We start from the raw sequence: 25,130 nt of genomic DNA, 5'->3' as shown, positions 1-25,130 counted from the left end.
ACATCAAAATGAAACTTCCTTTTACAGCCTTCTGAGATTTGTCTTAGAAACATAATTTGCTGTAGCTGAATGGCTTTTTAGTTCAATGACTTTCTGAACCCTCAGTTCTCTGTGACTTCATGTGACTACTTATTTGTGGAATAAATTCTTTGTATTTATTACACGGCGTGCTGCGGGGAAAAGTCTGTTCTAACGTTTGAGTCTAAGGTTTATTTTTTAGCACCTGGCGGCTCTTTTTTACTTCTCATTCGTAAATAATCTGCTCTTTCACGTGATTCAGTTTATTTTGAAAAGTCTCAACAGGATCTTGAGCTTTATTGTGAATGGTTTATGTGGTACATAAACAAGCGGACATGCGATGGTGTTACCGTCGTTGTTGCTAACCACAACGCATAAAAACAGGCGCTTGTCCTTCCGTAGTGTGGTTATATTAAATATAAGAGAAAGAGAGAACTTTAAGAAATTAATATAGCCACCACAGTGACCATCAAAACGGTGAAAAAATATTGCCTTAAACAGTTTATTTTCTGACACCACGAAACAAACGATAGCGTAAAATGAAACGATAGACGTTTTTATATCGTCATCCAATATATATCGTTATATCGAACAGCCCTATGTTGAATGGAGTCCCAGGTGTCTCTTAATAGGCAGTAAACAAGCATTCATTCTCTGACCTCAGTTGTCTGCCTTCAGTATCAATTTTGTTTTGTCTGCATCCAGTTAAACTGTGCGGGCCTAAATTTCATTTAAATAAAAATACTAAATAATTTAAGAAATTTGAGCGCTGCATTAAAATACTGAATATAAAAGCTCCAGAGTAGAAACTTAGTTCAACAAAAGTGATTACTGACACACTAATTGGATAACTAAGGATAATTGGAACAAAATGGACTACACCTGTGATTTCTGATGAGCCTAATTGCGTGCATATGGATATGAAATTACCCGTGAACAAGGACAACATCCAAGAAAATAAACCATTCCTTCTTTTTCAGCGTGAATAAACTTTGGTAACAAACATGAAAAGATGCCTGATGAGTACTGGGGGCACATCTTTAGTCTGATGAGACCAGAATACAATAGTTTGGTTCTAACCTCACCAGGACCACCTCGGTGAAGTGCAAAGTAAAGAATGAAGGAGGGACTATAATGATATCGAGCTGCAAAAGGTGATGGGGAGATGACATTTCTAAATGGCACCATGAATATTTCTGGACCAAAATACAAGCTGACAAGGTGGCTTCCAGTCACCTGATGCCCTGTAGAAGATGCCAGAGAGAAGAGTCAAAGCAACATTGCCAAAAGAATCTGAAAGAATAAATGAATTTTTGCAACTCTGTAAGCATCTAAGAGGAGATTATCAGGGGGAAAAGTAAATAAAAGTGAAAATAAGAAGAGGGAGGAGGCAAATGGATGCAGAAAGATTCAAATCTTTGTAATAAAAGATGGACTATTTGTTTGTTGCATTGAATTCCAACTATAGGGTCTGTATTCTTAATGAAAATAAATTCTGATAAGTTTAATACATTCTTTTGTGAACTTTTTATAAAGATAGTTTTAATATCTCAATAATAAAAATAAACATTTTAATAGATTTTTAATGCTATCAAAATTTTTTTTGACATACCCAGGCAAATAATTTTAACTAACTCTGCATTCACACAGGAAGTGACTAGAATTGATCATAGAAAGTCAATGACATTTAGCAACTTTATGCAAAAACAAGTGAGAGCGACCACCAATAACTGTAAAGAAGAAGTCATTTGACATTTCAGGTGGGGTGGGTAGGCAACTGGAGCCTGGAATGTTCATTAGTGACCAATCACTGATGAGTGAAATGCTTCATATGAGGATAAAATTAAAGGTTTAACTCATAGATGTTATGAGTAGTTTAGTTAAACTCATAGAGTTAAACCTATGAGTTTAACTAAAGAGTTAAACCTTTAGTACAAATCATGTGAATTATACCCTGGATTTTAGATACACTTTAACTCTTTGAACCTGATACTGTCTTTGGCTCTTCCAAAGATAATTTAGATGCACTCCCTCCAAAACCAACCCCCCCAAAACCTTTAGGTATTTATACTTAAGATATGTCTAGTTACCCTTAAAAGATTGTCCAGATGAACAGAATCAACTTTTGTGGGATACCCTTAAAAGCCTTTAAACACTGTTCAACACTTATACCTGTTAACTGTCTGCACCTGGCTCACAGAATTTTCCAGGAATGGTGACGCTATTTTCCAGAGAATCACTTGGTGATGATTTTGCACAATTTGATCTTTTATCTCAAAACACAATGTGTTCGAGAGCATTTTGGACATGCAAAATAAGTTATTGTTGTGGTGCTAAGAAGTAACCCTGAAAAGTTAATCCTGAAGTAACTTCGCAAATCCTGCTAAACCTGCTTCATAAATTTCAGTCCTCTGCTCTGTTTTACACAGAACTAGTTCACAAACATCAGAGTATGAGAAACCAATTTTTACCAATGCCACAAGTTTAACCATGAACTTGACATGACAGGCGTTTCAGCTGACAGACTGACATGTTGAGTTTTGGTTGCCATGTTGACACTACCATCTTGAGTTTGTGGTGAAAAAGGAGCCCATATGGTAGACGTGTGTGGTCTTGGTGGTTGTTTTGACCGATGCAAACTGACATTTCTCTGACGTCATACCCAGCCCATTTTGTGTGTGTGTGTGTGTGTGTGTGTGTGTGTGTGTGTGTGTGTGTGTGTGTGTGTGTGTGTGTGTGTGTGTGTGTGTGTGTGTGTGTGTGTGTGTGTGTGTGTGTGTGTGTGTGTGTGTTTCTCAGCAGCTGTTTGGTTGTGTTAGGGGACCCTGGAAGCAGCTGTGTGTGTATTTGTGTTTCTTCCATGTTGTAGTTTGTGATTTTTGACAATGACAGATGTGTTTTGGTTTTTTTTGGGTGGGGGAGGGTTCTTCCCATGGGACTGCATGATACTGCAAAACAGCTGGATCTACTTCCTCTGTTCTTTCGGATCCTCCTCGTGGCATCATTATTATATCATGAACCGTTGTTCATCCTTGCCTTCTCCTTTTTTCTGGGATTGCTATTGAGAACATAGTTATGTATATGGATTGATTAATTATCTGTTACACTTAAACTGGCGTCTCTCATTTAGAAACCTGAACACTACTGGAAACCTTTTCCTGTTTGTGTGTCAGCAGTACCAGCCTCCAGCCTTTATTTAGCATCGTTTAACCTAGTCATGCTACACTGCACTGATACAACCATTCAGCAGTGAAACACAAGCTGCTGACATATGCTGAGGATGTTGATGGTGTCTTTTGGGGATTTTTCTAGAATGTTTCTCCTCATGGAACTGCACTAAAGAGGTAAGGGGTGAGAGATGGGATCCTGACAGTTGTAAATGGTATAGTTAATTGTTTGTGGTGGTAAAAAAGACAACAAAACGTTTTAAAATGTTTTTATGGTTTTATATTATCCAGTGTGATGTCATCAAACGTCTTTCTGGAACACACAACTAATGATGACATACGGGGGGAGATCTCCCTGTCATCTCCCTGTGTGAAACTGCCTGATTCAGTTTAAGCGTTGTTTTCAATAGATTGCATAGTCAAAAAACTCACTCCCATTTTTTCTTGTTGCATGTTGAAGCTGTACTTGGAATCTTGTTAAGATCCAACCATGCAAAATCAGATTTTTTTTTTTTTTGCCGTTTTTAAGTGGTCTTAAACCTTTGCTTGGGACTCTTGTAGAGGACATAAAGTCAGAGATAGAAACAACAAGGAGCAGGTGCATCTAGTACAGGTAGAGCTGCTGCAAAAACCCACAGAGCTCAGCAGCCTGTTCTCTGATTGGATAGTTAAATTTGTGATTGACATGACATTGGCCAATCAGATGAAAGGAAGAATAACAGGGTCAAAATTCGTACTTGTAACTTGAAGCTTGAGTGCAGAGTTTCACACGTATTTTTTAAGTAAAAGATTTGTGTGTGGACGTAAGTCCACACACAAATCTTTTTTACGCACACACAAATTCTTTTTACACATACAAATCTGTTTTACACACACAAATTCTTTTTACACATACAAAACTGATTTACAAGTACAAAATATTTATGACCACAATTTGAGCCCATACAGGGGCCCTTACAGTGTTTTAATCAAAGACTAATTGTTGATTTTGTTGCATAAAGCTACTTCAAAGAGTCAGCTACTGTTCTGCCTGCATCATGGGAAGCTTACTTGTGTAAACAAGGGCAAAGAGAGGCGTGCGCTGTCACAAACTGGACCAAAGAAAGGAGCCAGGAGGCAGCTATAGGCAATTCACTGCCATTTAACGTATGATTTTATTGTCAAATTATGTTATTATTATTATTATTATTTTTTTAAATTGTGTTAAATGTCTCTTAAGCATTTATTTTAGTTTTCAATTTTGGGGTGTAGGTTATCCTTTATTGTGATAGGACCGTGGAGAGAAGACGGGAAGGATGGAAGAGATACACCTTGGTGAAGACACACAACATAGGGCCTGGTGGATTCAAACTTAGGCCCTATAATAGTCTTACAGCATATGGGTCACCTGCTCAAACCAGTGAGTTATATTGGCGACCTAGTTTTCAAGTTTGACTGTTGCTTGAGTGGTCTCATTTTCAACTCCTGCCGTTTAATAATTGGACCAATAGGTAAAGGAGCTTACAAAGAAAAGCGTCTGGACTTCTTTGCAAGCTCCTTTGACTACGATGACCTGGATGACTAAGAACCTTCACAGACAATTGGACCAATAATTGAGTTGCCAACAACATGCCTAGTACATGCTACAGGACATACTGTGTGGAAATAGCTGCGTGACTTGTGTGGATAGTGTGTAGCAGGGAGCATCCATCTTTGTAGTTGTAAAAACAGTCTGCACATTGGCACAGTCTTTAGATAGAAGTCCTTCCTGTATTGTGTCAGAAGTGTGTATTCTCATGTTCATGTCCGTTGGATAAAATGTAGAAAGTTCAGAGATGCAGCACGTGTGTCCTTATAGCTAAACAGTAAGAAGTCCACTGACAGGAAACACTTGTTGGTTTTCTCCTCTTGGTTGGCCATTAATCTGTTTTTTGTTGTGAGGTGATTGCTTTGTAGTGGGTTATGAATTGTGAATAATTGTTTTTCTCACATTGTATTTATTAAAATTGTGGAATGATATTTCTTTAATGATATATTATTTTTATTATCAATGGGAAAGTGGGCAAAAATGTCAGTTGGCATGTTTTGGCCTTTGAAACAGACAGGGTATAAGGTAGGGCTGCACGATTCATCGTTAGAAAATCGCGATCTCAATTCATACTTATGTGCGATCTCATTTCCAAATGACAACGATTTATAAAAATTTTTAAAAAAAAGACGACGACGACGATTGTACTGCATTTTGATCCGGGACATAATCTGCATGAAAACAAGCGCTCACTCTTCCTGCTCAACAAATGACAAGGGCGGAGCCTTGTACCACGTGATACAGAAGCTGTGCCGTGTGATGCTAAAATTAGCAGGGAAAAAACAACGGAGAGCACGTCAGGGATGACGAGAAAGTGACAGGAGAAAATCCGTCCCGGTCAACCACCCAAACATCAATAACGGGAACCTTATACAGCGCTTTCCCATACCCGTCGAACTTCCGCAGGCACAAAGAAATTACGGAGGCCATCACTTATCACCTGACCAAAGATATGGCTCCCATCAACACTGCAAAACGAGGGATTTAGGAAAATGATCAACACCCTAGACAAACGCTACACAGTGCCGTCCCGCAACTATTTTTCTATTGTTGCACTACCTGCTCTATATACGCAGCGTCGAGCAACGGTGGAGACGGAATTTCAAGCAGTACAACATTTTGCGGCAACAACAAAACGTGAGACATTTGTTGTTTTTATGTTCAGTCTCAACTGTTACGAAGTTGATGTGCAGTTAATAAGTGCAATAAATATTTATATTGGAAAAGAAAATCGTGAGAGAATCGTGATCTAAATTCTAAGCAAAAAAAATCGTGATTCTCATTTTATGCAAAATCGTGCAGCCCTAGTATAAGGCTTTGCTTGAAACTTTGATTCCCACTTGTGTTTGTGCAAATGAGTCATTAAAAGCAGTTAATTTTACTAATAAAAAAAGCAGATAGTAGTCAAATAGCTTTTAAAAAAAGACCTTTCGATTTAGGTTCGACTAAAGCCACAGATTTGCATACATACTGGTAAGCCATCAGCACTGGCAAAGGAACCAGATTTGTTCATGCATGGTTAATTCTGTATTTTCCACAGTGACTTTTACTTTTTCGATTTGGAGTATAGCTAGGGGGCCTCGTGGCTGTTTTGTTTTTTGTTTTGTTTTTTCATTGGAGGTGTCTGTGTGTGTGTTTTTTTTTTTTTTTTTTTTTTTTTTTTTTTTATGAATATAATGGTTAAATCGTGTAGTGGATCAGACAAAATCAACCTCCCGATAAAGGAAATGATGAGGACATCTGACGAGCTGACTTTCTGTTCTGACATTTTGACTTTGTTGGTTTCCTTCTTCAGTGTCAGAGAAGCTGCAGCAGTGATCGGTAGGTGTACTTAGTGTTTGTCATGTCAGCTGTACAAATATGTTGAGTTAAAGAGCCAATTTAGCAGCAGCCTCTACATCTACATTTACATTTGTCAGTGTTCTTGGCTGTTTGTCTGTCGCCATTAGCCTCGTTCCAGATGAATGGCGCCTTGCCTGGAACGCAGACAAGTGCAGGCAGCGGCTGTAATCAAGATGTACAGTTCACAAGGAAGTCGAAGAAACTTACTTCTGGTTCTGCTCCAGATTTAAATGAAGTTATCGGCTTGGTCGTTTCAGCTTGTATTCAGCCTCCAGTAGCGCCATACTTTAGTAAAATGGCATACAGGCTGTGTTCATGGTTAGACATCCCCATTACTCAACTATTTCAAATTAGATTTGCCAGAACTAATATAAGGCAGCCCCATATGGAACAGAAATATATGTATAAAGGAAATCTATTATACCCTGCAGTGTCATGCTAAGACTTACTGCTGAAAGTAGCCACTTTTTTCAGTGTTCTTACTATATATCTAACATTTGGAATTAAAAGACAGATCTCACATTTCTTTTAGGTTAGATGGTTATCAGTTTGTTGCTGTCCTTCTCAAATCATAAAGTTTTAAAGTAATTCAAAAATCTACCAGTACAGTGTAGAATCTCTAAAATTAAATTAGTACTATACAGCTTCTCTTAACTCTCATTATGCTGCGATCTAACTGAACTATCTAAACCAATCAGGTCCTCATTTACATTAGAGGCCAGGCATTTTTTTTTATCATGCACTTGGTAAAGAACAAGTAGCAACATCTGCAATTTCTCTAGAAGCCACTTGAGGTTATTTCCAAAAATGAGTCATAGACCCCCATGTTAAAATGCCCAAATTTAGAGCATCAAAAAATTTGTTTACAGCCTGTTTAAAAACAGTGTTTTAGGTCTTCAAAATGTGGTGTCCAGAATATTTGACTGAATGATAAAATGTTTTTCAGCAACAGAAATGACAATAAATATGCCAGTAAACTGTTGGTTGCAAGATGTTAAGCCACCCACCACAAACCGGCACTGCATTGCTTACAGGCGGCATGGTCTCTTCATCTCTATCTGTGATGTCAACAAACAAGGCAGAGAGAAGTTAAATGCCGCATAAATTACATTACTGGGCAGGAACATCCCAAGTCTAGAAACCAATGGGTGATGTCACAATGTCCTTTTTATACACAGTGTTTGGTAGAGTAGCTGCAGTGCCTGGCTCCAAATACTCCAGGTGGCTTGATCTCCTTTAAGTTGTTGTTTTGTGTAAGTTTGAATGACATCAGACATGCGTCTAACTAAAATAACCTTTTTGTCATGTGACCACTATTAATCCCACCGGTAAAGCTCTGACTGGCTGGCTTCCTAGAACATGGTTGTGAATATGTGGTTGAATTTCCAATATGTGGTGGCGATGATAGATTAATGACTCCCTGACCTTTGCTGCGTCTTGGGAATGTTTCCACCAGTATGATTATAATCTGATTGCCTCAGGCAGTTTAATGCAGGTACAATAGATATGTTTGCTTTCTAAACTTTTTCAGTCAACTCTGCTGAAATAAAGGGTTTTATAAGGTGAGAGAGACCTTGGAAAACCTGAATAGGATTAAAGCTAGTTGTGGAATTGACTACATTTATTTAGGTGGGTATTGATTAATCTTCCCAATAAGGATTAGCTGGTTACCCCTTGTCTCTCTTCTTTTTGGTGCTTTTTGAATCAGCAAATGCAGTTTCAGGAGATAACATGTTTTAAACGTCTCTGAGTAGATTAGATCGAGAAGTTCCTTCGTTATGTAATTTGCGTCTCAGACAGTTTAGCTGTGTCTCCTATTATTCTTTCTGGGTGTTTTTACAGCACCGTGCCAAACTTTTCTGTGTCCAGGCTGAAGACGGGTCCAGGAAAAATAATTCTTCCCTTTAACCCTGCTGGATGTGCTGTGTGTCCAAACCACAGCAAGCACCCACCGCTCTTTGCTGAACCACGTCACAGCATTAAACTGACTAAAATAGAGGACGGCAGCAGTAAATGCAGCAGTTTTAAGAACTGATCTATGTTCAAGAAAAGATTGGTTAAAGAAATCTCTTTAAATAATCTCTTCTTTCTATGTTATAATCATAGATCCTTTGGTTATAACCTGGAAGATGCAGATGCAGATCCTAAGTTGATGCTAAAATGCTTGTTTAATAAGCTGCATCTATAAAAAAATTTTGGACAAACCTGCTAATTAGTGCTACATAACAAATTAATTAAATCCTTATACTTCAATAACCAAAACAGAAGCATCAAAATCTTTTGGAGGTTTTTACCACAAGGCAGGCCATATTATTTCAGATAATTATATGAAAAATGATTCAGAAGCAACCAGCGGCACAGAAGGGGTCTAGTCCAACAGATGTCCCATTCAGATTGATGGAAGTGAAGCATATCAGACACCTTCCAGCTCAAACAAAACTACTCTCCTAACTCCAGTATCCATATTTTCGAAGAATAGAAAAATAAATAATGAAATCCCCTGTACAGTTGTTATGAAGGGTGAAACTATCCACAGAAGCCTAAACTGTTTTTTGTACCACTCTATAAACATGTTTACTTCAGTTGTTTTAACATGGCAGTCTGTAGAGAATCGTTCTCTTTTGAAGCCAGCCTCAAATGGTCATTATAGGAATTGCACTTTTTGGTTACCCAGTGGTAACCAGTAACACACCTGTGTAGACCAGAGCTCATCTTTTTAAACAAACTTACACCTATTATCTAAAAAATAACACAGCTAGAGTTGAAAGCCGATTAAGTAAAAATATCAGCGAGTCCAGTTCTGATCACAAATGTTGGTGGTTTAGCTCATTTACCATTATTGATTAGTGCTAGAAACTCTTTTAACTCTTTGTTAAAGCTTGAGTTAAATTAATTGTTGATCTAAATTTAAAAAAAGTTCATTCATGATGTGCTCAGCCTTTTATTGGATCACCAGTGTTTGTATTTATTTATATAACTAGAATAATTCACTTAAAAAGACAAAACCTTCTAATCTATGCATAAAAACAGACAAAAAAAAAGAACTAAAAATGTAAACAGCAAAGTTGTTGTTGTTGTTGTTGTTTTTTCTTTTTAAAATTGGTTTTGATTCTGCATGAGCAGTTTTATGTCAAGGTAAATGACTAAATAAAGTTCATTTAGATAAATTTTCAAAACTAACTGCCCAAATATGTGCTGAGTTTGGTACAGCTGTCTTTTCACTGGACTTGCACAACCGTTTAAATCCAACAACAAGGTGCCGAGTTGTGTCCATCTACTCTTAGGTATTCCTGGAAGTCCTTAATTGGCTCTCTCATCTCTAACTTCATGAAGGACATGAGGATTCCCACACACACAAACACACCGTCACTCAGTCAGAAATAGCAGTTTAATCAGCGTTCGAAATAGCAGCTTAACCAATCAACGTTGCTGAGTCGTAGTGAGCCTGCAGCGTTGTCACATTAATGGCTGGTGATGTAGGCTATACTCACAGAGATCCTCTAAGCTGATTGGCTGTCTGCTGGAGTTATTCACCACACCTGGCATGACACAGGGGGCTGATTAGAGATGGAGTTATTTGTTTGGACTGTGGAAAAAATTCAGCACCTCCTCCTGGAGTTTGCTACAGTGACAGATGATAGACAGAGCACCAACGACACACAGCAGACAATTATTTCTGAAAATCCTCCAGACTGTCACATATCTTTTCTGTCTAATCAGAGCCACATGTAGAAAGTATACATAGATACACAAAACCATATGAAAACAACACACAGCCTTGATACGTCCATCAGAGCATTCGCCCTCTTTCCTCCTGTCTTGGATTCCCACCCAACCTCTCTTCCTCCAAGCTAACATCCCTCCCTCCCCGACTTTCTACCCACACCTCTTCCTTCCCAATCTCCTTCATTCCTTCGTGCATTCCCTACCGTTGCGCCCTTCCTTTTCACAGAATGACACAGCAAATCACTAATCCAAGTTGTACTAAAGCTGTAGAAACTTCTGCATTATATTTTACTGTGCAGATCTCAGACAGATGAGGGCTGAAATAGGGAATGAGACAAAAATGGGGGATTTGAAGGGAAGGAGAATGATAAGAAAGAGGAGCGGGAGTTGACCTTGATTTTGTCCCCCACCCAGCTCAAACTGCTTACAAGACACTGCTCGGTGGACGTACACCTATTGTTTTTCTGCTGGGGATTCACCTTGGATGCATATAGAGCTACTAACAGAGAGCAGACCACCAACCAGAAGGGTCAACAAACAAGGGGTATAGCGACACTGTCTTTCATTGTTGATATAACAGTCTCCTTTTAATCAATTCAAGAGTTTAAATTACATGATAAGACATTTGTTAGAGGTGTGTTTGCAGCTGTATTTTGAATGGATCCATCTGTTTCAGCGTATTCATCACTCTAAAGTACAAAGATGCACAGTTGAAATGGTGTAAAGCTGCCAAAAATACAGCAGCACTAGTCCTATTAATAATAAAATTACAATATTATAATTATAAGAACATTTTTCAAAAAAAAAACCATTTTTCATTTTTCAAAAGTCATCCAGTCTTGGTTAAAAAAATGACACTGCAATTTCTGGTTCAAAGGGATAGGTTTTAACAGTAATTAACATTCAGGATGTACGTTACTTTTGCATGCTAAAGTAATGTAGCAATTTAGTTATGATATTAAAAAAGTAGTCACATTTTTTGGACCAAATAAATCTAACGCATCTTGAATGACAATTTTGGAAAATTCAAAGTTAGGATTATTTAATGTTTTCTTTTCAAACTGTTGGATTGTAGCAGTGGAAAGTTAGATTTGAATCATCAGGACGAGTTCACCAATCCCAGGACAGAACAGATGTGGCCTGATGTTTGTGTTTTGCTTCTAATGTTAGAATTCATTGCTCATGGGGAATACTGTTTACACTCTGTGTGTGTGTAAGGTTTTGTGTGAGGGTTTCTGTGTGTGTGGCTGTGCACTCCAGCCTGTATCTGAAGCTCACGCTTGGTCGAGGTTGGATCGTGACTTGAGAACAGGCTGTCCCATCGTGGTTAAATTTGTGCGCTGTGTGGTGAGCAGTTGTGATCCACTCCTGTGATGTGGGCCCAATGCGAGTGCGTTTTAAGCTGAAGGTATTTCTTACCTTGATGACATGTTAGATGTTTGAGGTTTTCAGGATTTTTGGTAATCGCCGGGTGTCTGTAGCTTCTTACTCAAACATCTCGCTTGTAGGTTTTCCCTCTTCTGTTTTGTTAAATTACAGAAGAATTGAAGTTATGATAAAGTCACAATAAATGCCTCTCAGACTGACGCTGGATCCTGAACAGTAGTTTAACCTCTGACATGTTTATGAACAGGACTTTTATCATGGTGGTTAAAAACAAAGTCTGGTTTTGTACTGTTAAAGCTGTGTTTATGCTGTAATTGCATAAATCCAAACTGGTGTTTATCGTTACTGGCAGCATCCACATTTCTCTCACAGGCTCTCATGTATTGAGCTGAATGTCTGCACAGGGCTGCAAGCGGCAGTTTAAAAAATTTTTTTTAAATTGATTATTCTGCTGATTTTATTATAGACACCATCATTATGTGCAATGACTATACACCGCGTTTTCAGTCTCCTGGTGCTATAGAACATGTGGTATAGCGCAAAAAAAGTCTGAGGGGCAGAACTGGCCTGCAGATCATCCCAATCTGGCCTCTAACATCCTAAGAATAAAATTAAACCGTATCAGCATTAATCATTTAAATCTGAAACAAAAGTTCCCCCTGATTCCGCTACCCTCAGAATCAACTGGGTTGTTTTGTTTTTTGTTTTGTTTTAAATGGCCTTAACAGGAAAATGTATTGATCTCTGTTAAAACTAGATAACACAGACTATTTTACTGTAATTTTTTTGAGCCAGGACAGACATTTGGTTTTGTTTGTTTGTTTGTTTGTTTTTGTTTTTTGGTCTTTTTGCTTTGCTTCACATAACAGAAAAAAAATGAGAGCTACATTTTAAAGTACTAACTGTCACATCTTGTCACGTCATGGATTTAACAGTCTTTGTTTAGAAAAACAAGCCTTTGATTTTATTTTATTCTACTGAGCAATGTTTTTGTGAATGAGAAAATAATCCTCAATCATAATGTACATAATGTATTAGTGTGGAGCACTTAAGGAAAATCAGTACGGTATCTTTAAACAGAGATGTTCTTTTTGGGGATGATCCTTCAGTAAATGGACTTCATCGTGTCAATACTTAAACTTCCTGACAGAAAAGGTTCAGAAGTGAAGAAATAATTATGGAAAATGCCACAGGAGTTGCCCATTATATATTTGTATTTATTATACTTTAAAAAAAATTATGAGAGAGACATCAAAGCATTCACACTGACCAAAAGAGCTAGTCTCTTGTTCTCCTGTAAAATTGACTTAATCTCCCCCCATCATAACCAATTCTGATAATTTCATCTGCTTTTGTAGATTATTTCAGGATTATTCCGTTGTGACTCTGGAGACAAACATTCATATAACAATATGAGAGTGTAGGCTATACTAGTTGTTGTGGTGTTTACACATATAGAAACAGATAAGAAATAACCCAGCCAAGCAGAGATTTATAGATTAAAACACAACAAAAAACAACTGACTGGAAGGTCTCCAGATATATGAGATGACCACTTAGCAGTATGATGTACACGGTTTCTATAGCCAGTAATAAAACTTAAAGTACAATGTTATTAACAGGATTTTTCTTATCCCACTCATTGAGACATAAAACGCGTGCGTGCATGTGTGTGACAGTTTGGTGGAAGCTGATGTGCTGAAGCATTTGATGTCAACTGTTTGTGGCAGCTTGTCCAGGAAATGCTGTTTTATAAGGCGAGTTCAGATTCACTTGATTGGAGTTGTTGTAAATGAGAACATTGGGGTTTTTTTTTTTTCCTCAAGAACAATCTAATACATTGTTTATGGGATTTTTTTTTTTCTTTTTTCGTCTTCCTAGAAGGATACTCCCAGTCCTCCACTTCCAATGAACTCCACGTTTAAAGATATAAAAGCTATTCATAGGGTGTGACAAAAGCTGATGAGCCGAGGCCAGTGAAAAAGTATATTGTGCAAGTTGACAGCCCAGCTTCTGACCCATTAGAGCTGATGTCATGTTTTTATCAGTCACAGAAATGATGTGAAGAAGTGAAATATTTGAAGAGAACTGTCACTAACAATAGTCGTTGTTTTTTTTGTTTGTTTTTGAGTCATCACATTAAAGAAAGCCAATTCTCCCCACACAAAATAACACTGTACACCTTAAATGAATGCTTAACTATTACAACTGACATTGTGTCATTTCCTATCTTTTCAGGAAGTGGTGACCCTGCCTAACTGACACCCTGCTTTCCCTGCCGTCCCCCCATCTCTGCCCCCCAGCCCCGTGTCCTGATTGGATCTCCGTGGTGCCGGCGGTGGATTGGAGCACTCTGATTGGGGGCTTTGCGAGGTGGTTTTTCGGTCTGGCGCCGCCTCCCCCCGGGGCCGGCGTGCGCTCCCAGCAGCCCGTGGTGCCCTGCGCCCCCCCGTCCCCGTCACTGCACACCCGAGCCCATGCCCAGGGTACGATCAAAGGATGAGTTTTTAGCATTCACACCTGTAGTTCAGTTTCCTCTCTGTGCATCAAAGCAGACATCTCATCAAAACCACTTCCTTGTTTTTGCCCCTATTAGCCTGAGAGTTGTGAAGATGAATTCACCAGTGTAGACTGAAAAATTCACAACGAAGAAAATGTGAACCATTTAAAAATACAAAGCACAAACGTATACCGCAGTAGAAATGACTAAAACGTTTTAGCCCATTCAGACGGTTTCAGTATAAATGTGGCCCCTGATGTTCATGTAAACAGCAAGGACAAGAGGTGGGTGTCTCTCTTGGCTATTTGCCACGGCTGTCTGAGTTAATGAAGGTTGATTAAACCTTTTTTCCAGTGTTATGGTTCACTGTGTTACCCTAGCAACCAGTTAAACCACACCAATGTAATCACCGAAGGATCTAATTACTGAATTATCCGCCTATTACTCGGCTCTTTCTGCAAAAACTCCCTCTATTAGGAGCTCATCAGTCTCAAAGTTTGATATCAGAGCCGATGTATTACCCAATATTTTAACCAAACCTGCTGCTTATATGGTGTCATGTTCTTAACATTTTATATTTAACTTTGTTACATGTTTATAATAAATTTATGGAGACTGGGTCCTTCTCTAGATTGATTTGAGGTAGCTGTTGCTCAGACAGTAGACCATCTCCTTCAGTCCTCTTGGCAAAGTTATACACACACACACACACACACACACACACACACACACACACACACACACACACGCCATCAAGTGCGGGATCTACCAAGGAGATGCTCCGTCCCCACTGCTGTTCTGCATAGGCCTGAACCCCCTCAGTGAGATCATTGACAAGACTGGCTACGGATACCGACTACGGAACGGAGCAGTTGTCAGCCACCTCCTGTACATGGATGACATCAAGCTGTATGCCAAGAGTGAACGAGACATCGATTCACTGATCCACACTACCAGGATATACAGCAATGACATCGGGATGTCATTCGGGCTGGAGAAGTGTAGTCAGATGATAACAAAGAGAGGGAAGGTAGTCAGAACTGAGGGGATCAAGCTACCAGAAGGCAACATTGCAGACATAGAGGACAGTTACAAGTACCTGGGGATCCCGCAGGCGAATGGGAACCATGAAGAGGCAGCTAGGAAAGTTGCAACCACCAAGTACCTGCAGAGGGTCAGGCAAGTCCTGAGGAGTCAGCTGAATGGTAAGAACAAGATCTGGGCTATCAACACCTACGCCCTGCCCGTGATCAGGTAGCCAGCTGGTATAATAAGTTGGCCAAAAGAGGAGATAGAAGCCACTGACATCAATACAAGAAAGCTCCTTACCATGCATGGAGGGTTTCACCCCAAGTCCAGCACCCTGAGGCTGTACGCTAAGCAGAAGGAAGGGGGGCCGGGGACTGGTGAGTGTCAGCACCACAGTCCAGGATGAGACAACGAACATCCAAGAATACATCACGAAGATGGCCCCAACTGACCGAGTGCTCAGTGAATACCTCAGGCAGCAGAAACCCAAGAAAGAGGAGGGAGACGAGGAACCATCATGGAAGGACAGGCCCCTGCACGGTATGTACCACCGGCAGATAGAGGAGGTGGCTGATATCCAGAAATCCTACCAGTGGCTGGACAAAGCTGGACTGAAAGACAGCACAGAGGCACTAATCATGGCAGCACAAGAACAAGCTCTGAGTACAAGATCCATAGAGGCTGGGGTCTATCACACCAGGCAAGACCCCAGGTGCAGGCTGTGTAAAGATGCCCCTGAGACAATCCAGCACATAACAGCATGGTGCAAGATGCTAGCAGGCAGGGCATACATGGAACGCCATAACCAAGTGGCCAATACCATAGGTCCATTTACTACAAATCTCGGACATGCAAATCTCAGAGACCTTGGCCTCAAGGTCAGAGGAAACGAGGAAGGTGTTCTTAAAATCTTGTGACTGCAATAACTGGAGAATAAAGGTGGCTTAGGATTTTCAAATTGATACCATAGGTGTATCTACTAGAACGCTGAGGGGTAGCACTGGCAAAGATGTAAAGGAATGTGAATTTGTTGCTTATCTTTATTTGAGTATTGGAGTTATGGGCTCTTCCCAATAAATCTTAACACTTTTAAACAATAACTGCAGCACAAGCCCAACTCCAACTCTAGTCAGTCCTCTCCACCCTTTTCCTAACTGCTGAAGAAAAATACAGCAGCAAGCTTTGGGATATCCTCATCTTTCTCCAACTCGTCAGCGTGTGTAGCTTTTTTTTTTTTTTTTTTTTTTATAAATGGTGTAAGAGGGACGTATTAGAAAAATTTGCTCATTCATTCAGGTCATTACAATGACATTTCTAAACTCCTCCCACCTGTCTTAAATCTCGTCTTGTTTCTTGTTCTTTGCCCTTTATTATCAGTTCTTTAATATTTATGGACTGTTTTTACATTTTGGCACCCTTCAAATCAATTTAAATACTACTACTACTGCTGCTACTGATGATGATAATTTAACCCCCCCCCCCCCCCCTCCCCCCAAGGGAAAAAAAAAAAAAAAAAACTTCAGCCACTCCACAGATGTTTTCTAGCTTCTAGCAGCCAGCTCTCCTCCCATCCACAGCCAGTGTGTTTTGCACAGGTGCTGGATCAGCTGCAGTGTTCTGGTATTTGACTTTTATTCTGATTACAATTTTTTTTTTTTGTTCTTTTTTACTTGTAGTTTTAATGCATAGTTGTCAACATTCTCTTGTGTGTGACACATCTTTATATTTCAGGATCAGTGCCGGTCTATATCGTGCACACTTTAATTTCCAATAACAGTGTCCCCATAACAATGAGGAAACTGGTTTGTGTTTAGTTTATGAGTGGTATGTAGCAAACATTAAATAGGTTTGTGTCTGTCCTGCTTTATGCCCTCTATTCGATGGTGTTTTAATGCAGCCAAATTGACAATAAATCTAAAGTAAATCAGTTTTTACCTTCAAGTCATTTTGACCCCCTATGAGCAAGCACTTTGGCGACAGTGGGAAGGAAAAACTCCCTTTTAACAGGAAGAAACCTCCGGCAGAACCAGGCTCAGGGAGGGGCGGCCATCTGCTGCGACCGGTTGGGGTGAGAGAAGGAAGACAGGATAAAGGACATGCTGTGGAAGAGAGGCAGAGATTAATAACAGATATGATTCAATGCAGAGAGGTCTGTTAACACATAGTGAATGAGAAAGGTGACTGGAAAGGAAAAACTCAATGCATCATGGGAATCCCCCGGCAGCCTACGTCTATTGCAGCATAACTAAGGGAGGATTCAGGGTCACCTGGTCCAGCCCTAATAATATGCTTTAGCAAAAAGGAAAGTTTTAAGCCTAATCTTGAAAGTAGAGATAGTGTCTGTCTCCTGAATCCAAACTGGAAGCTGGTTCCACAGAAGAGGGGCCTGAAAACTGAAGGATCTCCCTCCCATTCTACTTTTAAATACTCTGGGAACAGCAAGTAGGCCTGCAGAGTGAGAGCGAAGTGCTCTAATAGGGTGATATGGTACTACAAGGTCATTAAGGTAAGATGGGGCCTGATTATTTAAGACCTTGTATGTGAGGAGCAGGATTTTGAATTCAATTCTGGATTTAACAGGAAGCCAATGAAGGGAAGCCAAAACAGGAGAAATATGCTCTCTCTTTCTAGTCCCTGTCAGGACTCTTGCTGCAGCATTTTGGATTAACTGAAGGCTTTTCAGTGAGTTTTTTGGACATCCTGATAATAATGAATTACAGTAGTCCAGCCTGGAAGTAATAAATGCATGAACTACTTTTTCAGCGTCACTCTGAGACAGGATATTTCTAATTTTAGAGATGTTGCGCAAATGGAAGAACGCAGTCTTACATATTTGTTTAATATGTGCGTTGAAGGACATGTCCTGGTCAAAAATGACTCCAAGGTTCCTCACAGCGTTACTGGAGGCCAAGGTAATGCCATCCAGAGTAAGAATCTGGTTAGATACCATATTTCTAGGCTTTTCAGGGCCGAGTACAATAACCTCAGTTTTATCTGAATTAAGAAGCAGAAAGTTAGCGGCCATCCAGGTCTTTATGTCTTTAAGACATTCCTTCAGTTTAACTAATTGGTGTGTGTTATCTGGCTTCATGGACAGATAACACACAGATTTTATAACAAAGAGGTTGTCTGACTGAAATTTCCTGTCACTTCAAGTCTTGGCTATATTCACGTGTAAACTCACAGCCCAGAGACAGCTGAGGCTAAAGTGTGTTGTTCAGAGTTAAACTAATGGTTCATAGTCAGCTCTTTAGAGGTTTGCGCTTGTTATGTAATTAACTAATGTTACCTCACTTTCGATCTGTCAGCTTTCTAAGAGGGGAGACAGGCTTCCCACAGAGGGTGAAAGGACATGCTGTAACAATGCACACTATAAGAGAATGTTTTTGTTTGTTTTTTTGTTGATGTTGTTCTGGTCACCCCACAAAATAAAATTAATAAGCTCATAAACGGCCAGTTTGCCAGATGCCAGATATTAAAAGGCCCATCCAGGTGAGAAAATTATGAAAGGTTTTGGCTGACAAGAATGACTCTAAAACTTAACTTTGTAATTTTAAATGCAACTATGCAGATGTATATTTTTACCCTATTACTTGTGTAAAATACTGGTAGTGAAACATCTTCCCTGCCAAAGAAAACTGCATGAGTTTTATCATGTAGGATGTTTGTTTTGTAAGTCACCAATTACAAAGCTTCTATCAAATAACACAGTTGCATTTACTGTTATGTGGAGTCACCTCTGAAGGCTAATTCTGAGTCAGGAATTCCTCGGTATACCAAAAGCAGTAGACTTAATGGAACATGTAAAAACTTGTACAAACTGATGGACATGAAGTACAGATTTTCCACAAAGCAGTTTCATTTTAGGTTTTACTGAGACAGTACTGAAAAAATCACAAGGAACTCATTTTTATATGCAAAATATGACGTTTTTTAAAATGTGGAGTTCAGTATTCAATATAGTGCAATATTGAACTTTATTACTCCAAAGATAAATTAATTCGCTTTATCAGTATTGAAACTACAGCAGGAGTTCAGGACTTTTCGGCTGTTTCCTCATTGTTAAATCTCCCTCTTATCTACAGGAGGAGGCGCGGTGCGTCCGCCAGGAGCCATGTGCCTCCCTCACACCAACAACATGGACAGCAAGCTGCAGGGGGCGGGCACAGGGGGAGGGGCTTCACTACGACCACGAGCAGGAGGCGTTCCACTGGAGCCTTTTATACACCAGGTGAGTGCTAACAGTGGGTGAAAAGTCTTTATCTAAAAAAGGAATGTTTGCATTAGGAAAACTGCCAAACATTCAGAAACAAAAATATTAAGAGGTTGTTCATACTACATGTAAATTTAAAGCACTTACTGGTATAATTGTGGTGTAATATTTTTTTTAATATTCTTGTAAAGAGGCAGCAGTTGTAAATATCGTCTCTTTGTTAAGACATTTAGCTTTTTGTTTTGCCTGTTAGCTCTTTTTATGTATGTGTTCTGCATGTGTTTGTGTTTTCAGGTGGGCGGTCACACCAGTATGATGCGTTATGATGACCACACGGTGTGTAAGCCTCTCATCAGCAGAGAGCAGCGCTTCTACGAGTCCCTGCCTCCTGAGATGAAAGAGTTCACTCCAGAGTATAAAGGTCGGTGACTGCTCACTGATATCAGGTACCAGAGCAGCAGGCGGGAGATAGCTGTTGGTTTATAGTCAGATGTACTTCTACAGCTCCATTATGGGATGTGCTTAAATGCAGGCAATAACTGACATAAACAATGGCCAGTTTAAAAAAAAATAAATAAATAAAATGAGTAAATTAATTGTCTGGCTGTTTGCCTATTCAGCGAGCAATCAGTTTTGTTAAGCAAACTGACTCAAGAGAGTGCTTATGTGCAAATAACTGGTTGATAACATAGCAGCTGTCGTATCTCATTTCTCTTTGGGTCTTAGTCCTCTCCTGTCGGAGATGGCGAGGACTTTATGATATCAGACAGTGTGCCTGACATGTTTATATTTAGGGCCACATTTAATTAAATTCATAACAATTTCCAATGTAACACAATAATAAACCTCACACAGAAACAGTGAAGGGCAGATCATCTGTGTCTTTTCAATTTTTTTTGTTCCTCCAACCGGCCTCCCCTGCTTTTAGGAATTAGGACATCCGTCATCATGGTGTATTGTGTTCTGGTTGTAGGCTGTAGGTTGGAGCACATGAGGAGGAACAATTTACAGAAATGAGAAAAGCCTGTAGTTTATGGGAATGGTGGAGCCTCTTTTCTCTGACACACCCAGCAAATTCAAGGCTGCTACCTCACAACCCGGGGTAAAAAAACAAAACAAAAAAAAACCATTTTTCTCGGAGCAACAATAACAGTGCTTGCTGCTGTAAATGTTATTATCGCTTTACCTCTTGACAGTAATGAAGAGTAACCTTTGAACCTCTTTTATGAAGTGGGAGGTTTTTGTCATATTTCAGGCCTGCTTATAAAACAAAATGACTGGGTGTGCATCAAACGTTAGTGAGGTTAGTCTGTGCCTTTGTACCTTTGGAAAAACCCAGAAACTGTTCCCATGGTCGGCACATCTTTATTGATATATACTGATGTGTCAAAACTCATCATTAAAGGTAAAGTGATGTTGTCATGGAAGAAAGAGTTAAAAACTTAAAGGATTAAAAGCTGGTTAGAGGCCTCTCTCCAGTAACCTGATCAGCAAGTATAAATATAAAAACTCTTTTTCCAGCTGCTCTGATCCACAGCAACAAAGCTATAAAGAAAAAACTTAAACTAGTTGTGTTCAGTTACACTGCTCTCTCTTGCTCTCTCTCTGTTATAGTGATACCTGCACAACACAAAAGCAAATTTAGAAGGGGGACTTATAGTGTTCTCCACTACATTTATTTTACAGCTTTAGTTTCGACTAATTTAAATTAGTTTGCCTATCTTTTGTGGGCCAATAAAACTCTAATCTTGAAAACATCTTAGAACGTTATTGGATTGTTTTTAGCTGTTCAGCACTTTGGCCTACATACATTGGTTTTTTTGTGTCATATCTATAAACGAATCATGGAAAACCTGCTTGATATTCGATCCCAAAGGCAAGCAGGCGTAGCCACATCCCACCGAATGCTAATTGTACAGGATCCAAAATACAGTGGACCTGAACATAGAGAGAGAAGCGAACAATGACAGCAGCATATCAGTTAATGAGATCAGTTAACAAGCTGCTGTGGTGAAAGAAAATGAAAGCACTGTATTATTAAATGGAGTGAATGTAAAGTCACATTAACTATGGCAGATTGTTTATAGGTTTCAAAGACAAGCGTGTAGAAACACAAAATCTCGTTGAAAGTTCCTGCACCACTACACCACTAGCTGTAAGGTTTTGGGTAAGGCACTGCTGTTTGTAGTTGGGAAATCTAAAATAAGTCCCTGTATTAGCAGTCAGTACCCTGCAAAACTGTGTGCACTCTTAAAACTCATCAAAGAGGTCTGAAAAGGTCTTTTAATGTCTTTGTGACATTTCCCGAACCTCCTGTTAGCCTGAATAAGCCAGTAGTAAAAGACAGTTGAATTTTATTGATTTCACAGCAGTGAGGTCTCTTTTAAGGGAGCTAAACCCTCAATGGTTCAGCATCAAACACTCATGCTCTATATTCCTTATTTTCTAATGTTTGGTGGTGAATGGAGAGGCAGACTGACAGGAAAGAAGGAAGGAAGTACGGATGTTTAATGGAAGAGGAGAGCTTTAGCTGCTCTGCTCATCGTCACCCGGCATAGAGTCTGACTGTTTCTACTTGATTTTGCTGTAGTAACAGACCCAAGCAAATGTCAAAGACCACTAAAACGCAAATGAAACGCAGGCTTCATTATGAAGCATTAGTTTCATTTCTGTGATATCAAAATGTCTGCCAAAAGGAAGGCAGACGAGACTAAACAGCAGCGTCTCAGTTGAGCACTGCTTACTGACTCTTAGCAGGTTTGAGCTCATAGTCAGGTCAGATTATATACTATTCTCTTATTAATTGAGACATCATCCAAGCATTTCCTGCTTTGGAAAAGGTGTTCTTTTAAACTGCAGTGATTTGTCTTTTTTTGTTTTAACAGACATAAGCCCCTAAAACTATTAAGTTGCATCTGTAGCCTTTGGTTTTTTTTGTGTGTGTTTTGTGTTTTTTGGCACTAGTTGCGTGCAGTTTTTAGAAACTTTTTAGACTGCAGGCCATGCACTCACACTCTCTTAGACACCAAATATTTGAATGCCTTAGAAAAGACTTACTCTCAGGCCAACACTAAGGCACCAACATTATAAAGAGAATGTTCCACTCTTCACTCCTGTGGCATTTAGTCTTTTTAAATTGAGCTCAGGTTTGTTCTCCCTCTTGATGTGGTCTGCTTGTGCAGGTGTGAACATGGTAGTCGGACTCATGTACAGACCAGAACGGGCCTTTGGAGAAGGTGGTCACTGTCCAGTGTCAAACAATCTTCATAGACATTTGTTTATGGTGTGAACGTAATCCGGTCAGTTGGCTTGTGACTTGTGATTGACTACTCATTAGCCACTGAGCATGTGGTTTCACATTCAGACTCGCCCCTCACTTGTCACATCTGGTTTGAAAACACTAAAACGGCATCAGTGAAAATGCTTATCTCAATGCTTGAAAATGAGATTTACCAAACCAGTGTGTGATTTCATGATGGCTCTGACGGTGTTTGTCTCTGGCCATCATGGACTGAACACATTCCTGCTTCATCTGCTGCTGATTGGCTCTGTGGGTGGAGTGGCAGGACAACCATGCCACAGATTTCTGCAAAGTTTTCTTGTTGCGGTTATCCACGTCTCTGCCACACTCGGCTCCTTTACAAGAGATACGATGGCCGTATTCCAAGGGTTCTGTACTGCAGTTGATCGGAGGCTTGTACTCCCACTAGTCCACCCTGCTGGTGTTCTGGCTCCCAGTGCCATGACAAGTGTGCTCCATAAGGAGTCTAAATTTATCTCTGGATGTCTGCCCACTACCCATTGTCCTGCTGATTAAATAACAGCAGACAGACGGACAGCTGCCCAGGCACGACTTTCTGTATCTGTCAAGGATGTTTCATCCGCCGCAGCTTGGCACCGTCAAATCAAATTACTTCTTATGATGCGGGTAAGGAGGAGGTGAAGTTTTCTGAGGATGGAGAACTCGCTCTGTGCTGTTGAGGGAAGTTTGAAATTCATATTTGGGGTTTGCTTCTCCACTGATGAGCAAACTGACAGGTAAATTAAATTAGGACTAAGATGGATGATGTTGAGTGTCTGGCTTGGCAGGGATGACATGCTCTGGTCTGTTTATAAAGCTAAATATAACAGATGTTCAAACGTACATCTGTTATACAAAAAAACATTACTGTCTGCTTATTTTATCCATAAATCGTTGTTTAATCAAATTTTAGAAGCACTCTGTACATCTTGATGCATATGGTTTTTTTTGATAGATGGATAGATAGATATTGACATTAAACTTTACCAATGTTTCAAATACTGACATTAGTGTATGTACAATAAATCCCTGTGAGCCAAAAGTTCAGGTTTTAGACTGCTCTAAATGCTCCTGAGGACGTTTTCTACTCCTGGGTTTTTATGACATCATGGAGAGGGTATACCTCTGACAGATTAATAAAAACAAAAATACATACAAAATAATAAAACTGGATCTGTGTTGGACTCGCCTGACTCTTCTGTGGGTCGCTGGTACGAAAAATACTGACCTTTAAAAATGCAATGTTTCTGCTTTGGCATTTCAGAGTATTTCAGTAGTCTGTTTTTTCTCTTCTGCTCTGAAATGTTTTTAATAATTCCCAACATCCTTTCTGTGTTTGGCTCCGTCCTCTCAGGTGTGGTGCTGGTGTGCTTTGAAGGTGACTCTGACGGTTACATCAACCTGGTGGCCTACCCCTATGTGGAGAGCAACATGGAGGGAGGAGCCGGCGAGCATGAGGAGCGTGACCCCCCAGAGAGGGAGCAGCCGAGGAGGAAACACTCCCGCCGCAGCCTGCATCGCTCCTCATCCACCTCTGAACACAAGGAGGAGCGGCCCGATCGGAGGGAGGCGCACGACACAGAGACCTCGGATAAGTAAGATATACTCGAGGAGACAATGAACTCGTGGACTGATTTCACTTGATGTAGGACGGTTCGTGTGAAAATATTTTATTGATCTATGTCATAAATTTGACGACAAAGGAGAGAAGCTGAAGGCAGATAACAAGAGAACTTGTAGTTTATATTTATATTGGGTCATTTGGCATCAAACAGTCCAGTGGTCACATTTATAACATACCCTTGAAACCCACAGTAGATGCAGCAGTCAGAGCAGAGGGTCACCTGCAGTGCTTTTAACGATCCCCTCTCCTCCTCTCTGCAGTCTGGCAGAGCTGAAGAGCCCGAGACTCGACCCAAAGGTCCTCTCAGATGTTCCCTTTCAGATGCTGGACTGGAACAGCGGTTTGACGTCAGAGAAGATCAGCCACAATCCCTGGAGCCTTCGCTGCCACAAACAGCAGCTCAGCCGCATGAGATCTGAGTCCAAGGACAGAAAGCTCTTCAGTATCCTTCCCCAAAAATGTTGACGTCCATTTACACCATGTAACCAAGGGTCCTGCTGTTTATCCTGCTGATCTGTGTATTAAGACATTATATTAAATTGTAATTGGCCCTAGTTTTCAAAGATGATCATAGGAAATAGGAATAAACCAGTGTACAAAAATTACAAAAAATTATATTAAGATAAAATACCGTATGTTCGTTTTTCATATGATCGATGCCTGCATAGTTTATTTTTAAGTTGGATGTATGAAATGTCTCATTCTACATCTCATCATTACTAACTCAAACATACTCTTTGGATATGATAGCTTTTGC

The 25,130-nt window shown here is 39.8% G+C and overlaps 1 protein-coding gene across 1 annotated transcript in view; it reads left to right on the top strand.

Moving 5' to 3' along the window:
* ip6k1 (inositol hexakisphosphate kinase 1) overlaps positions 1-25,130 on the top strand; it is a 32,525-nt gene that overhangs the window by 4,606 nt on the left and 2,789 nt on the right. Inside the window, exons 2-6 of the mRNA XM_080890867.1 lie at positions 13,945-14,192; positions 19,321-19,466; positions 19,743-19,869; positions 24,104-24,344; positions 24,634-24,815. Of these exons, the coding sequence (XP_080746993.1) occupies positions 19,350-19,466; positions 19,743-19,869; positions 24,104-24,344; positions 24,634-24,815 (667 nt within the window). The 5' untranslated portion in view covers positions 13,945-14,192; positions 19,321-19,349. The remainder of the gene's footprint in view (positions 1-13,944; positions 14,193-19,320; positions 19,467-19,742; positions 19,870-24,103; positions 24,345-24,633; positions 24,816-25,130) is intronic.

This window comes from Rhamphochromis sp. 'chilingali', assembly GCF_963969265.1.
Source record: "Rhamphochromis sp. 'chilingali' genome assembly, chromosome: 9".
In the NCBI taxonomy this organism is placed as follows: domain Eukaryota; kingdom Metazoa; phylum Chordata; class Actinopteri; order Cichliformes; family Cichlidae; genus Rhamphochromis; species Rhamphochromis sp. 'chilingali'.
The sequence above is the reverse complement of the archived record's forward strand: the minus strand, read 5'-3'. Positions and strand labels throughout refer to the sequence as shown.